At 40.0% G+C, this 16,535-nt stretch overlaps 1 protein-coding gene across 1 annotated transcript in view; it reads right to left on the reverse strand.

The window, feature by feature from the left end:
• LOC306982664 (poly [ADP-ribose] polymerase tankyrase-1-like) overlaps positions 1-16,535 on the reverse strand; it is a 116,872-nt gene that overhangs the window by 19,636 nt on the left and 80,701 nt on the right. Inside the window, exons 10-16 of the mRNA XM_079582556.1 lie at positions 14,867-14,988; positions 13,156-13,247; positions 12,676-12,754; positions 11,202-11,373; positions 10,714-10,793; positions 6,861-7,006; positions 6,264-6,429 (exon numbers count right to left, since the gene is read on the reverse strand). Of these exons, the coding sequence (XP_079438682.1) occupies positions 6,264-6,429; positions 6,861-7,006; positions 10,714-10,793; positions 11,202-11,373; positions 12,676-12,754; positions 13,156-13,247; positions 14,867-14,988 (857 nt within the window). The remainder of the gene's footprint in view (positions 1-6,263; positions 6,430-6,860; positions 7,007-10,713; positions 10,794-11,201; positions 11,374-12,675; positions 12,755-13,155; positions 13,248-14,866; positions 14,989-16,535) is intronic.

The following is a 16,535-nucleotide window of genomic DNA, read 5'->3' on the forward strand; positions in this document are numbered from 1 at the left end:
GTTCTGCCTTCTGTTGCCACTCGTGTTTTTCGGTACCACAGACGTATTTGTCCCATGCTGCGCCATCACGCCCCACAGTGTCCGAGCATGGCCAAGAAAAGTTCATATATTTCAAAGAAAACCCACTCAAAGCTTTTGATGAAAATCTTTCTGTCACAGTTACAATGAAAGTGCACAACCCACTCTCTATTTCATAAATTGCGTATAAAAGGACAAGGGCAATTTACCACAAAAGCCCGTATGCACTTTGAGAAAAGAACACAGGTAATTGGTGTCTTTAGCTGAAATTTCCGTCAGAGTACGTTGGATTTCTAATCATTCTATTTTTATGGATTGATTTAAACCCCAGGGAAGCTAGATGTGAGGCAGTTATCCAACAAGACTAATCGGAATCTTTCTTCTGCAAGTTGTTAGTGGACAACAATGGTACCCCATTTTGGACCAAATTGCCTATTCTGTCTGTAACCATAGCAATATAATAATAATGTTCATATTGAGAGACTATTCCAGTTGATTTTTCATCATTTATTTGTGTTGGGACTTTCTAAAGTGCTGTTTGAGGACGCACAAAGAATCAAACTTGATTACAGAAGAATATTTCCAATAGCATAGTTATTTTTGGCACATTTAACTTATGTATGCTTAACAGTACAGTAGTGTACAGTAGAAATATAGCGGAGCAAGAAGACACTTTTTTTGGCGACTGAACTTCACATAATCTTCACGCAAAGTGCTAACAAGACACTTTTCCTCCATTAATTGAGCAGAACATGATTATGCTGCGGCTCTTTCCTCTTTTGCCAGTAAGTGTTTTGTACGTCTGAAGGAGAGATTGGGAGAATGTCGCAGTGGTGGCACTATTCTGAGCACAATCCCACACAAAAGAGGGACAATGGGAAGAGGCTTATGCAGAGAGAAAACATATGAACTTTGGGGGAGTTCATCTAGAAAGAACAGAAAGCGCGGTGGCTATGGTTTAAAATGACTTGACGTGCCAAGCTCAGCCATTTTACTCAATCCATTACAAAAATATATATGTACAATAGGTAATGAGAGTCCTACTATCAGTGGGACTTTTCTCGTGGCTTCCTGGTTGTTGTTACTGTAAGATGTCACTTTTGAATGAAATAAACAAATACAATGAAAATAAAATGAACTAAAGGTCAAATAAATAGAAAAGATCAAAGTATCATAGTATATGTATTTTGGACAGCATCCCCTTTATAGAAAATAGAAATTTCAGTATTTTTCTAAATTAAAGCAGTACTAAGTAACTCATGCCCCTAGGTGTCGTAGCATGTTGCCGTTTTTTTTACTCATTAATTGTCCGTGAGAGAAAATACTACACTGACAGAAAAGACAAAGGGAGAGAGGGATATTGTACATCCAATTACACAATGGAGATCTTTTTTTTTTCACTCAAACTTGGCTTTAAATACTGTTTAAGTGGTGCTAGCCCGCAGTTAGCTTTGCCTGTTAGCCTGCTAGCATCTTCTTTGTGATTCCATTAGTGTTTATTGCGCCTCTGGGTCGGAGTAGGGGAAGTTGCAGGTGTGGTTTTCTTGCCAGAGATACCAGGGGGAGATGAAAGACCCCCCCAATCATCCCATTAACACTTGTACAACCCCCAGCGGGACTACGGAAAGGATTTATTAAGATAAACAAGTTACTTATTTTCTGATACTGTGCTGAGGAAATGTTATTGTTTTTAACCAGGAAAATTCCACTTTTCACAGATTTAAGCATACAAGTCTTGCGTGGAAACCAGAGAACCCTGGGGAAACCTACGCGAACATGGGGGAGAACATGCAAGGACCCTGCCCTACATACGCATTTTTCATGCTGCTACTGTAATTATGTAATCTCAGGATGGAATACTTCTTTTGAATGACGGGAACAGTTCCTACCCGAGTACTGGGACATCTCAGGCTAGTGTGGGAGTTTATTAAAGTGGAAATGAATGTTCAGCTCGGCGAATGAACAGCAAAGATCCAAATATGAGCATATAAAGGCCCCCGTGCTCATGTCAATTGATCATGTATCCGCGCTATATGCGAGACGAGCTGGAAGCCAGATCGCTAAGTCGCGGCCTGGGGGAGTCTCTGAGATCCGAGATTAATCACCCCCGCTCAACCCCTGCGCTGACAGTGAGGAATTTGTTTCATCTAGCTCAACATTGCCGTGTTATGACAGTGCGAGGGATCAATGCTTCTCCCCAAACCAGCAAGTGCGGATGAAGAATGGCCCACCACCTGCTCAAAGCCTTGTGTTCAGACAACTTCATTCCGCATGGCTTCCACTTGAGATAATCAGATACTTTGCAGGCTGGGCGAAGATGCAAACAGTGCCTTGTCATAAATTCACGTTAAGTGGCGGTCCAAAACAAACAAAGATGCTCTGGCAGATGGTGGCCAACCATCTATGGGCTGAGGAGTCAATGAGCTGGGGAGAAATCACCTTGTTCGATTTTGGAAGTAGTGATCTGTGCAGAGACCGGCCCATAGCACCAAAAACATTAATTAACAGATGGTAAAGGAGAGAGCGAGAAACACCAACCTCGGATAGTGTTTACAGTTGAGCAATCCTTAGCCGCATAAGGCCTATTATATTGCTTAAGGGGTGAACACAAAATCTGTCTTTTTCATTACTGTGCAAGCTACGAGTCTCATTGTAGTAAATGCAACACAAAGCTACTAAAAAACTATTTGTCCCCTTTTTTGTCTGTGCTAATTCTAGTGTGGCCACAGCACATCATCTGCTTTCACTTAACTATTCTCTGCACCCCCTTTATTCACTGGCTTCAAATCCTCTTCTGCTCCGTCAATAAACATCTTTGGACTTCTTCCAGACCGACTCAAACGTCACCATCCATGCGATTACAATCCCAAAGCCATCTCAATCAGACTGAGAAAAAAAAAAGCCAACATTTCTATTTTTTGTTTCCATTCTTTAAACAGCTACACTGTGAGTAGTCACCAAAGAAGTGGAACATCACCAATTACCGCTTTTGCCCCCGTGCCCATCCATTCACCTGTCAGTGCTCTCCTTGTCTGCTTCGCTTACCTGACAGTATTGTTTCATTGCAAGCAACGCAGCGTGACCTTTTAATCAACACTTCCCTTCCAGCCCAACGCCCCCTTGCAGTCGTCAAGAGTTCACGCGTGTTTCAGCCCCTACTCCCAGCGGAGCCCTGTGCTTCGCATTTATTCAGCCCAAAACAGCTTTTCCCAAGGGCGGCCACCCCCACCGTCGCCCCCTGTCCCACTCCGCTCAGCTGTCGGCCAACTGCACCGCTTCGTTAAAGTTAAAGTGTGTGGAGCATGCAATGAAATACAAGCACTTCTTTAACTGTGGGGTTTTCTACTGATGAAAGAGGGAGTTTGTGTAGCATCAATGGCACGTCTAATGCCTTTTTCAAACAATTTCTTGGGACGATGAGCTACATATAACCAGGAACAGACAGGCTGTAATTGACTTCAAATCACTTCAAATCATAACAAGGCCGCCGAAGAAGTCACTTCCTGTTTCAATCCAACACGCCAAAATAAAAGCACACAGCTCGTCTCATTGATTAGGTCAGCAGGTACTTGCAACATTACAAGAATATAACTATATACACACATTTTAAGTGTTTTGTCTATTAATAGTTAGGCAGAAAGAAAGTTGAACTAATGAACAGCTGAACTAATGAATAAGATTAAGCTTTTATTTTGGTGTGCTGGATCGAAACAGGAAGTCACTGCTTGGGTGCTATGATTTGAAGTTATGCACAGAGTCGATTGTACACCAGGAGATTTTTGCAGCAATGATTCATCAAGGCATTTTTTTGCACTTTGTGTAAAAAATATAGATGCAAACAGCTGCTTATATGGCTGTAATTGAATACTTTACAATATACTTTACTATTAAATCTTACCAACTAAAAATGAATAAAGAAGGTGTCTTGGCAGTCAATGGGTTTGATATGAGAATTCTTTATAAAAGTTTCTAAAATATGCAGTTTTTAAATATTTACCAAGACCGGGGGCAAAAATAAATGTGTCTCTCCCAACTCCAGTCGCTGCATTCGATCATAAGTTTAATTTGCCATCTTGTAAAATGAAAATGTTTATATATACAACAAGGGAATGTGAAATTGTGTGCCCCTGGCCCGGTACTGGCGAACACAGCGGTGATGCGACACTGTCCGGAGGTGGGTATTGTGGCAAAAAACGCTGTGTTCTTGCAACATTTTACACAACCTATTTAAAGAAGAAGAATGGGAAAACTACATATTATATAGCATTTTCAAAAGCAGTTTTAAAGGGGGGGTATTAGGCAAAATCGATTTCTTCAAGCTTTACATCATGTTATTATGTCATTCCCTCATTAAAAACATGCCTGAAGTGTTGCCTTGGCACATTCACGTATTTTTGAGTAATCTGTAAAAACTCTGATGGCAGCCATTATAGGATGGGTTTGCCTGAGTCCTCCTAGGAACGCCCCCACCTCCTGGAGACGCCTCCGACTTTTCGTCACCAGCCGAGTAACCAACCACTGCTCCTCAGCAGAACCCCCTCCCCACTGATGCCACAGACAGCGTGTGGAGGGGGCGTGTCGGAAAGGCTCAGAGGTTCTTAAAGAGACAGAGGCCTATTTCAAGACATTTGCTACAGCCATTTTGAGAGAGCAATTTTATACAAGGCAGTTATTCTAATTTACTGCATTTACAGACCAACAGGAGGTTTCGTCATCATTGTAGTGTGCTGTAGACTGGTACTTTGTGATTGAAAAAAGCATAATACCACCTCTTTAAATAAAGTGAATTCAGTGCTTTTAGACCTTTCATTATCTCAATTCTACTGTATTATGTAGCGGTCTGACACTAAACTCCAAAAGTGTATTGCTGTATCAATTCATGGCCTTGGACACAGAAAGATGGAGCAGTTTATCGTCAGTGTACATCATCAAAATAGATGAACACCTCTTGACCTGACTGTACATGTTTGAGATAAATAGACGTAATATATTGTAAATCAGTTTCATATTTTCCATTTGCGATACACACAAGACATTGAAAAGGTTGAAATAATCCTCTTGTTTGGTACAGGTGAGACAAGTTGTAAGTATATGAACGGTCAATAATTGTTAGAGGCTTGTGCCAAGTGAAAAGTAACTCAACAGATTTTATGCTGTCAGAAAATAAAAGGAATAGTGTCTCAAAGAAAGCTCAGTACATTTTAAGTTAATTGGAATCTCACCACTTGAAAACATCATAAAAGGTTGCAAAGGAACTGCTTTCATAATGCACTTGAAACATTTTTCTTTGCAATCAGCACATCTAGTTAATAGCCCGTTGCATAAGTGGCACTGGTTTAAAAAGTCAGATGAGATTTCAAACTTATAATGGAAATATAATATCTTTTAAATGTCTTCCACAACTATTATACAAAAGAGAGATGCAGAAGAAGCAGCAAGTTAATGGCCACACAAATCTGTGAATGTGCGGTAATGTATCCACAAACAGCCCATGTAAAAAATGTAGCAATATGTCACAATTGTAAGAATGAACAATCGCAATCATTAAAAATAACATGTAATTGTTTGGGTTTTGGGGCATTTTATCACCAATTTAGGCAGAAATGTGAGAAATGCCAAAGCGTTCACATACATGTTCCTCCCACTGTGTGCATGTTTCTCCAATATGTACAGCTTTTGAGCGGTGGCATCTTCCATCGCTCAGTATTTAGGTGAAGACAAAGCATCTGAGGTGGGAAAAATAAATGTACACTAAAAGAGAAGTCAAGGTCCCCAGCTTTAAAACAGGCAATCAAAAGAGCCCTACTTTTGCCATGAAAAACATGTAAATATATCCAGTATTGCACAAACCGATCTCCCACTGACTTGATAAACAATTCTCTACAAAGACAGCTCATTACCAGCACCAAATGCATTAGTTACACAGTATGTTTTCGACTGCAAAAAGACTGTTGCACATACGGCAGAACTCTTGTTTTCTCAGCGTCGTGGTTTGTGTCTCGGCTCCGACAATGGCTAAATGTCTCCTCACTGACGGGGCTGTTTCACTCTATACTGTCCTATGGAATAAGCCTCAAAAATCCTAGAGTAATTTCTTCTATAATCCGGGACTGCGACAGTAAATGATTCAACGATGCCACTCTTAATCCAAACTGAACCGGGTGCAACACCGTGACAGTGGTCAAAAATAAAAGGCAATACATTTAACTGCTGTGATTTTAACGGTTGAATAAAAAGATTCTCACCTTCAGAAGCAGTTTGCAGATCTCGTATTTGCCTTTGGCTGCGGCCTCGTGAAGTGGGGTGAACTTCCACAGGTCCGCCACGTTTACCGAAGCTCCGTGCCTGACCAGCAGCTCCGCCACCTCATAGTGACCGTAGGAACAGGCGTTGTGGAGGGGAACCAGACCGCTGAGAAACGCACAGGTAACAGTTTTTTTTAACGTACAATAGATTCAGGAAGTATTCGTACTCCTCTATGATCATGATGAAGTCTGATAAGGAAAATATTCAAATGATCATACATTTTACACCACACTCAGGCTTGTAGAGGTAGCGGTAAGTGGACAGATTTTTTCCGGTGCATCGCTACACCCCTACAGGCTTTTGTAGACATTGTACTTTCTGCATCATGGGGAACTAATGTAATTTATGATAGACCTACCTATACTGTGGTTATATGCAAGGGAATTCTTTGGTGGTTTTAATTGCAAATTTGTATCACTTTTTATTTTATTTTCTAAACAAAGTCATCAAATCGCTGCATAAATGAAATATAAATAATTAAAAGGCATTTGAAATATCCACTTATGGGTGTTGATATCCGTGTATATCCTCCTTACCCTTTGTCTTTGGCGTGAACATCAGCCCCATGGTGGAGCAGATACTCCACCACTGAAACCCGGTTGTACCCAGCAGCAAAGTGAAGAGGCGTGGAGTGCCGTCCCTCCAAATCTCGACAATTCACATTTTGGGCTGTACAGAGTGACTGCATGAAGAAGAGACAAATAATGTGCATTAGAAAACAATGGTGGACTAAGAAGCGGGGGGGAATTGGCAAATACAGTCTAAAAATGTCCGGCTGATACAAAACAACCGAATGAGCGCTGTTACATAACGGCGGCTGAATCATCAAGCGTCGCAGAGCATTTTGGAGAAAAATGGGAAAATTCATAATGAACAGTTTGAGCTTCCAGTATCTGTACAAAAACGAACAAAGCACATTGTTTATGGATGTATACAACTTGTAATATGACAATATTCTGTGTGAACTTGAAACAGAACAAGAGTGCCATCTCAACACTTCTGAGGTAGGTTAGCAGCACTTACATGAAGCGGGTAAAGGAACATCTTTACTTTGAAGACAGATTGGGTGTATTTTTTATGTATTTTTTGTATGACTGAGTGAGTGAAGGTAGTTTTGGCAGGTGAAGGATTGAGTGTCTGAATCAATGTTGTGTGTATAAATAAAGAGTGATGTACTATTATTTTAGTCAGTGGATGCCTTTGTAATGATGAGTAACAGAGACAGGACTTGAAAATGCAGCTGAGAACTGTCTGCATTGTCCTTGTCTAACAAGCAAATAAAAGAATGAACAGCTTTGTCCCCATTCAATAGGGGATCGTGTTTGTTAATTATGCAGATACTATTCCATAGAGTTAACTAACTGTTGTTTGCACCAAGAGTTTCAGAGATTTACTAATTTTCAATCTATTAAATATGGACATAATAATACAACCCATGTTGTGTATCGTTTGGACTGCATGCCTGGTTGTTTTTATCTTAGTTTCACTAAAAGAAGACTCAGAGATCAACACAATAAGCCATTAGGACTGTTAATCCTCTTTTCCCTTGCTGTCATTATCCGTGAGCGTCATCTCCTGTATGTTTCCTTCTTCTTTCTATAATGTAATTTACAATTTTTGTGTCTATATGTCTGTATATTCTTTCGTGGGCGGTCACTTATGTCCATGTGACCATACACATATCAGGACCACCTGTGATGCACACGATCGGCATTCTGCGATGTCCCTGTAACAGTAAAGGATTTTTATCTAATTCAGAGTGCCTCGGATCACTTGTTGCATCAGGTCTAAAGAAAATGTGAAATAAAAGAAGTATATATGTATGCATGTTATGTACAATGAATAAAAATGCTAATTTTCAACATCTGCCCATAAAGGGGCTTTTAGATTCCAATAAATAAAACACATTTAACAAGTACGTTCATATTCACAAATGTAAATGTGGTAGAAATGTCAAGCTAACTGTGTTAATGACAATATTTGGGATTTGGTAATAATGTCAAATGCATCTTTATCACGATCTTACACTTTGTTAAAGATAATGCAATATTGAACAGCTGAAACAAAATAACCAGTAGTTTCACTTCCTGATCCTCAGTGTGTGCTAAATTAAGCCCCTCCCTCTCTGCCCTTCGCTGCACAGCTGCTTCAATAAAAAAAAAAAAAAGCACTTGGCAGAGAGAGTATGAAGCTTAACAACAGTTGGAAAGGTGAGGAAAGCATTTCCGTGCAAACGTGGGACCTAAGGAGGAGCTGTTTGGAAGCTGCCGCCGCGGTGCTACATGGGGCCACTGGTGGAATCAAAGATTACTCAAAGAGGCTACATCTCAAAGGACAACTCCAAGACAACTGTTCTTAATGAGAGATCAACATTGAACATGGTAAACAAGCTTTGTGGTTAGTGCATTTCACAGTTCACACAGTTAATGAGCAAAAATCATCAGTTGCAAGTTGCAGCATGCAACTTGTGATTTTAGCAGTTTAGAAATCAGGTACATCAATCAATTATATATATAATGTATTTATTTTTATGCTTTTGTGATCTATTAACCAAACTAAGGAATAAAACTGTCTGAAGGTGTCTTTATTGTATGTATTTATTAATGTATCTATTTATTTGTTTACTTTTAATGAAACCTTTTTTGTTGACTGACTAGGCTTTATAAAATGAATGAAATAAAGTGGACTGAAATCAGTTGGACAGTAGCTCCCTCGCCTGAGCATGAGTGCAGGTTAACAACAATAGACAGGCATCCTTCCCAGAGTTCATTTCATGCTCCAATACAATTCCCAAAGCCTTCCGCCCTGAGAGAACCTCATCTGAAAGAAGATCCGCTCGCGTACAAGCCCATTACTGTCTGTCTATTCTGATCTGCACTATACTGTCAGAAAATGAAAGAAATCGCCCAATCCTACGGGGCCATGACATCAGGTGGGCGGTTTCATCCGAGCTGTATAATAGTGGCATAAGCAGCGCCTCCATCTACAAAAACAAGGCCAGATGCAAGCCAAACTGCCAGCTCCTTTTCATCCTCTATTAAAAGAAACTTACAACCAGGATCCAGTGTGTGGCCTTCGATGAGAATGAATTCCTACCAAAATCAATAACAGAAGGCACAGGGTGGATATGGCGGATAAGGGCAACATGACATTTAGCCACAATAACTGCAGCTAGGTGTGTATTAGTGCAAGAACACAGCAGCAAAGGTCAAGACATTTTGTTGCATTTCGTATTCAGTATAAGGCAACAGTTAAGACTCACACACTTTAACTCTACAGGGAACTCTGAAATCCTCTCACTACTTTGATAGATATCTTTGTTCAAATCATTTTTTTATCTTAGTTCATGTACTGAAAGTAGGGGCCATAACTCTGCCTCTTCATGAAGGCGCAGATCTGGGTCAGGTGAGCTTCAGGAAACCTTTAATTCCTTGCTTATCAGGACAGCACATGTCAATGAACGGTGACTGTCATTCATCCTGGCCCCGAAGGGACCCTGTTTTTAATAGTAAAGTAAAAAAGGGGCACCCGGAGAACACCTAACCTAATGGGGAAATGATATAAACTCTAAACACAAAGGCCCCACCTCGTCCCGGGGAGTAGGACCTTCTTGCTGTGAGGTTGCTGTGTCCCTGTGCCGCCAAACCTGAACTCTCCGCTTCCCTGCCTCCTTTATCATGGGCTGTTTTGAAGGGGTTGAGAGAAATGCAATGTTGATGTTCTATACAGTGACATCTATAGAGCTGCGAACAGAGCTGTGAAGTGACAGCTCAAAGTGAAGTGCCATGTCTGGTAAACTTGTCGTACCCAAACCATCTGTGAAATATTCTAAAGAAAGTCTAAGTCTTTTTATTATTGACGGTACATTTGAACTCTTTTGAACTGAACATTAAGTTAAAGCAGAACTAGGTAACTCATGCCCCAAGAGGCCAGAAGCGCCACTGCAGGTGTCGTAGCATGTTGCAGTTTTTTTTTTTTTTACTTATTATTTGTCCGTGAGAGTAAATACTACACTGACAGAAAAGACAAAGGGACAGAGGGATATTGTACATTGTGCCACAACCCAATTACACAATGGAGATATTTTTTTTTCACTCAAACTTGGCTGTACACACTGCTAAAGTGGCGCTAGCCCGCAGTTAGCTTTGCCCGTTAGCCTGTTTGCTTCTTCTTCGTGATTCCATTAGTGTGTATTGGGTCGCTGGGTTGGAGCAGGGAAAGTTGCCAGCATGGTTTTCTGTCCAGAGACACCAGGGGGAGAAGAAAGACCCCACAATTATCCCATCAACACTTGTATTACCCCCAGAGGGACTATGAAAATGATGTATTACGGTAAACAACTTACTTACTAAGGGTACTACGTATCACACTGTTTTCTAATACACGTACCTTGACAGTGTCCAGGTCTCCAGCTTTAGCAGCTTCCAGTAGTCTGTAGTCCACATCTGAGTTTCTGACTGGGACATTCTCTGAGGGAAAAAAAACACAATGCAATGTTTTTTAGTCTCATAGACTTTGCATAGTGTTGACAGTGTTTGAATTAGAATTAAAGCAAACAAAAATATTTTCAAATTGTTCAAACATCTCTGTTTGGAACAGTTAAATCACTAATCACGTTCAGTCAATTACATTTTGTTTATTAAGAATATGTTTTTGTATTCACCCTTGTCAGCAGACTGTATTTATTTGCTTCATCAGTCAAACAGGCTTTAATTATTGTCCTGTCCTTACCACTGTGCAGGATGTGTGTCTCACTGATGCCCAAACACAGTTTTTAGAGAGGAAAAACATCAAAAATCACCATTGGAAACAATCGTATCTGGTTGGAGAGTTGCATGCAGCTGCCCGGCAACACAGAGCGCACAAAGGAAGCTTACCATTGAGTATTTGCTGAACGGCTTCATTTCCCATCTGAGCTGCGGTGAAGCCCTGCAGCGACACCAGCGAGGCATCGGCCCCGTATCCTAGCAACAGTCGGCAAGTCTGGAGGTGTCCGGCTAGAGCCGCGCGGTGCAGAGCCGTCTGACCCAGAGTGTCCAGAGCGTTTACCTGCAAATACAGCATATTTGTCTCACTACTATTGACAGCAGTTTAACTTGGACTTGCATTGTCCTCCTGCTAACGTTTAAGTACAGCACCAAAAGGAAAAGGGTAACGTCACACTGTACGAGGGGGTCTGAGGGGTCAAAGGTACCCATGTTCCCCAGACTTAAGCCTAGAGCTGGGGTCAGAGGTTAGTTTTATTAGTAGAATTGGGATCAGTGCCTTGATGTCATCCCCTGGCTGGGCTAAGGTTAGTGTCAGGATCTGGATGTGGGATGAGAGCCAGTGAGTATGTGGGGAGCACTTGTCTGGAATTAACCCTGTTCCCAGTACCGCTGTCCCAGGGTTAGACATAAAGGAGTGACATGAGCAGCCATGTGCGCTGTACTGTTGATACAATTGCAAAGGCTACGTTTAGTAAATTAAAACTGGCTTTATTTTAATTTGGAGCCAATTGTAACCACAGTTGTGTGTCTATGGGGATGATATGATCAGGAAGACGTGATCATGCGGGCAGTTTGTTGCACTTCCTCACCACTGTATCTCACTCAGAACACAATGGGTCTGATTTAGTGAGCCGGTAGTAATTAAAATGAGCAAGTGTTATTTTGTGTTGCACCTGATTTACATTCATTTGAAACTGTGCATATTATTAATTCACAACTCTGAAGTTATGATGGTTTAATGACAGGTTCCACTATTCATAATTATTCATTTAATTAAGAAAAAACGGCTTAAAATGATCATAGTTAATCAATCTTCTTAACGGAATCTGTCTGTGATTTGTGTGATGTATTCATTATATGTGTACATGCACGTAAAGGCACTGAAATTGGTGAAAAATGTACATCCTGTTGTTTCCAAGCAGAACAACTAGAATGCCATTTCTGAGAAGCTTTGAAAATCTGCTAACATAGCACCCACAAATGGACTATACAATTTATCACATCATGGCAAAGAAGGCACTTCGTAGTTAAAAACACTTCACTTCAAGGACTGAAAAGCTCTTCTGACTCGCAAATACGAGACTTCCTTTAGAATTTATCATTTGCTCAGTGTAGTGTGAATTCAAAACTGCTTATCTTTAGCGCCTACTCCTTTTCTTTGAGTGGTTGTCAGGGAAAAAAATGCAGGATCCAAAACTTAAGAACACTTAAAACAAAAAGCACCATTTGTGAAGGATGAAAACATTTTTATTCATGCACTCACTGGGGGGCATGTTGCAAAAGCGCAAGAAATATGTGTCCCATGTGTAATGTCAAGTATCAAGACATTTCACCCACATTCCAGTCGTCAATAATACTTTACCTTTGCTCCGTGTTTCTGCAGTACTTCCATGATATCGTTATGAGCCCGCTCTGCTGCCACGTGGAGAGGCGTCATAAAGCTGCACGCAGGAGAAGAAAGGTGGAAGCTAGATTAACATTTAATATTTCTTAGTATTAAACTAGAGATCAATTCATCAATCAATACATCACAGCGTATACTGATGTGGAGCGCGCAATGCTACGGCAGAATGTGCCTTTTACTTTACGCAGCAGGAACTGTATTTATTTGTATCTATATTATACAGTTCCATATGAAACAAAATGACACAGATATTAACTTGATCTCTCTCAACACAAAATAACAATGCTAACAATATGTTTTTTCAGTATGAACAGTGCCTTCATATATCACATCAACATGTGTGTAAGCAAACTTCTACAAATAATGCCAAAAGTTGGAAACTTTTCTTTTTCTACTGAAATTCTGCATAAACAAGAGAGAGAATAAAACAAGACTCACTCCTTATTCTTCTCATTAACGTTGGCACCTTTCCTCAGCAGCAGCTCTGTCACTTGCTTCCTTTTGGGGTGAGGTGACGCCACTGCACAGTGCTAACAAACACAGAACCATCATTACTGCTCTGCTCTGTGCACCATAGGCTTGTGGGGATTAGGGAGATGGCTTCAATTATTTTGAGAACATGTCCTCTGCAAAACATCTAGTCTCTATGTCTGATGTACAAAACCTGCTAACCTTGAAGACTTTAATAAACATGTTCTATAATTCAGGTATTTATTTTCTTTCTATTTTATATTCACATTTCATTCCAGTTTCATCTAAATGCTCCCAGACGAGTATAAAATGTGAAGTTGGATCTATATCTTGATATTAATATTATAATCATGCTTGAATGACATTTGCACTTAAACCATATTGATGATTGTTTTTGTTTTTGTTTTTGATGATGTTTTTGATTCCATCATCAAAAACATACCTGTCCCATCTTAATTCACGCAATTTATGTTAACTGAGACAGTTTTGTCTTTAGTTAAGGACTAACCCTAACCCTAACTTCAATAGAACTGGCGCGTCTGTGGAGGCGCAGTCATCAATAAAGGGTAAGTTGCCTGCAAGCTGAATTCTCTCAGTAGTTGTGCTTTTACAAACACACAAGAATCCATCTCCCACCACCTCTGTTCAAATCAAACCAAAGGTGGTTTGGGACAAATAGATAGAACCCCCCCCCCCCCCCCCCCCCCCCCCAAAAAAAAGGAAAAAAAAGGTATGCTGCAACACAAAACACAAACATATAACTTTTCTAAAACTAAATATTTAATGGATTTGCTTGATCAAATCAGCAGCAAATGCTGCACCACAGTGCGTCCTCTCTCCAAACAATTCCAGACAGAGTGATCCCAGACTGATATCAGGGCTAATGGTATTGGCACTGTAATATCAATCTGGCTCTTGCCAGGTTGCAGTTCGGAACTTCCTACATTTTATTAACGATTGTAAACCCTTAAATCAACCCTAGTTGCTCAAAAAGGATTCTAGGGTCTTGCACTCAAAATATTACCTGCGCCTTTTTGTCTTCAAAACAAATTCTGCTCTGACCACGCCCCTTAAATGTACCAACCATAACTGTATACCTTAACCTTAAGTATATTCGAAAATATAACACTAACAGAATAGAGCCAAATGAAAGAGCTCCAAAAAAATGTATGGTTATGTGGCTTTTACAGTGTGAGAGACTTTGGGGGGGAATGGACACCCAGCAGGAAGCCAAGGGGTCCCTTCCCCGGGGGAGATGATTTAAAATTCAGATAGGGTTTCCTATGGCTATGATTATTGCCTCTGTCTAATCAATTTATTCATTTTCTTTTTGCACTTTCCATTATAGCAAATGAAAGATAATAAACTTATCCAATTACAATGATTATAAGAACTGTATATTTACAAACTCATTGGTTTCACGGTCTAATCCTCATATAATCAACAACATTTATAGTTTGTGTCAACATAGGGGCTACAGTGACTGGGCTAATTCGGTCTTTTTAACCATGTCTAATTGGGTGTTTTATGAAATTATGCTGTCCCTTCTATAGATAAACTAATCTAAATGCCCAGGGTCATACACTAAAACACAATTCAGAAAATGATACCTTGAAGTCTGTTCGGTAATTAAAAAAAGCAAAAAGAGAGGGAGCAGAGTTCACTTTGAGCTTCGTACCAGAGCCGACTCGTGCGTGTGCGGGTGTTTGAAGTTGATGATCTCCAAAGCAAGTGACTTCTTTGCCTTGGCCATGTCGGCTTCTCGTGCGGCTTGGAGCAGCGAGTGGCCCTTGAACTCATCTGAAAACACACACAGACCTTCAGACTCAGAAAGAACAGGAGGAAATTACAATCAACAATGTGATGAGAGACCTACGCATCGACGAGAATTAATTAAAAGACATTTTATTTCATTTACAGCGACACCGGCTCGTTTTGACTCATGGGAATGTTCATCATAGTAAGTCAATCATTCACTTTACGAACAAAAAACATTCAGCCCTTCCATTGTCCCTGATTAAGAGAGACTTACCTGTATTAGCACTGATAAGTACTACGCTACTGACAATGCAAATCAAAACTACAAAGTTTCTCATATCTCTGTGCTAATAGTTGCAAAACGTTAAGCTGCTTTGCTGACACAATCCGCTGGTGTCGGCTTATGTCTGTTCAACGCTGCATAAGATTCAAAGCAAACTCACATTTAGCATTTAAAGAGAAGAAAACAAGAGCCCGATGACAATGTGACATTGTTTGAATTAATACATTTCATAATTATCTTGGTCTCAGAATCAGAGCTTATTATAACTGCTGATTTGTTTGTGCATACCAATAAATTAAACCATAACATTTTTACGTTTATGCCGAGTCAATCATAAACATACATTTACAATTAGGGCTGCAGCTAATGATTATGATGATATATGTGATGCTTTACAATGAAATAATGACCTATGATAATAAGAGAGAGACTCTGAGACATGGGATCTGGGCTGGTGAGGAGTTTCCCTGGAGCGCCCTCTACACACAGCAGTGGGAATAACTTTCAGTTTCAGCAAGCAAAGGACAGTTCTGTGTTTTTTCTATGACCCAATATATCCCAGGAAGTAGCGATCAGAGCGCCTCAGCACTAGAGGAAGAAACAACGTGAACAAGTGAACAGGATTACTAAAAACTACGCAAATGTGTGCAAAAGTAGATTTTGTAAAAGATTTGGTAAAAAAAAAGAAGAAGCAATGGAGAATCTTTTAAATTATGCTAATTTTATACTTTTGGTTTAATTGCGGTGTGTTTTTACAGACCTGATCAAATTTAGCATCTCAAAATGAGTCACCAATAACTTTTAAAACTTAATTACTCACAATGAAATCAAATAGTTGCCGCAGATGAGCTCCCAGTGCTTCTACATTAACTAGATGGGATTGGTCAATGAGGAAAACTTTTTATGAATGACATTTTTTGACTGACTTAAAACTTGCCAGACAAATTAACTCTTATTTCCGATTTCATAAACCTCCAATAACGGAGTCATCAGCAGCCGCACTCTAAATATCACAAATCATAACTATCTATTTTACATCCTGCTGATCATAATTTCATGCACTAGTCAACTTCAAAGATGTTTTTCGCTCTGAGAGCTAGCTAATAACATATGATGCAAGAGTCTGAGAGCTGAAGCGGAAACGAGTAATTATCCCCGGGGATCGAAAATTACAAAAAACAAACTACTTCTTCTCACATTTATTTAAGACGACATAAAAGAGAGAAGTGCGCACAAGCTCAGCACGTATCCAATGTCATTAATGAGAAAAACATGTGCTTCAAGTGTTTCAAGAAAACATACCGGT

This window comes from Gobius niger, assembly GCF_951799975.1.
Source record: "Gobius niger genome assembly, chromosome: 2".
Lineage (NCBI taxonomy): Eukaryota > Metazoa > Chordata > Actinopteri > Gobiiformes > Gobiidae > Gobius > Gobius niger.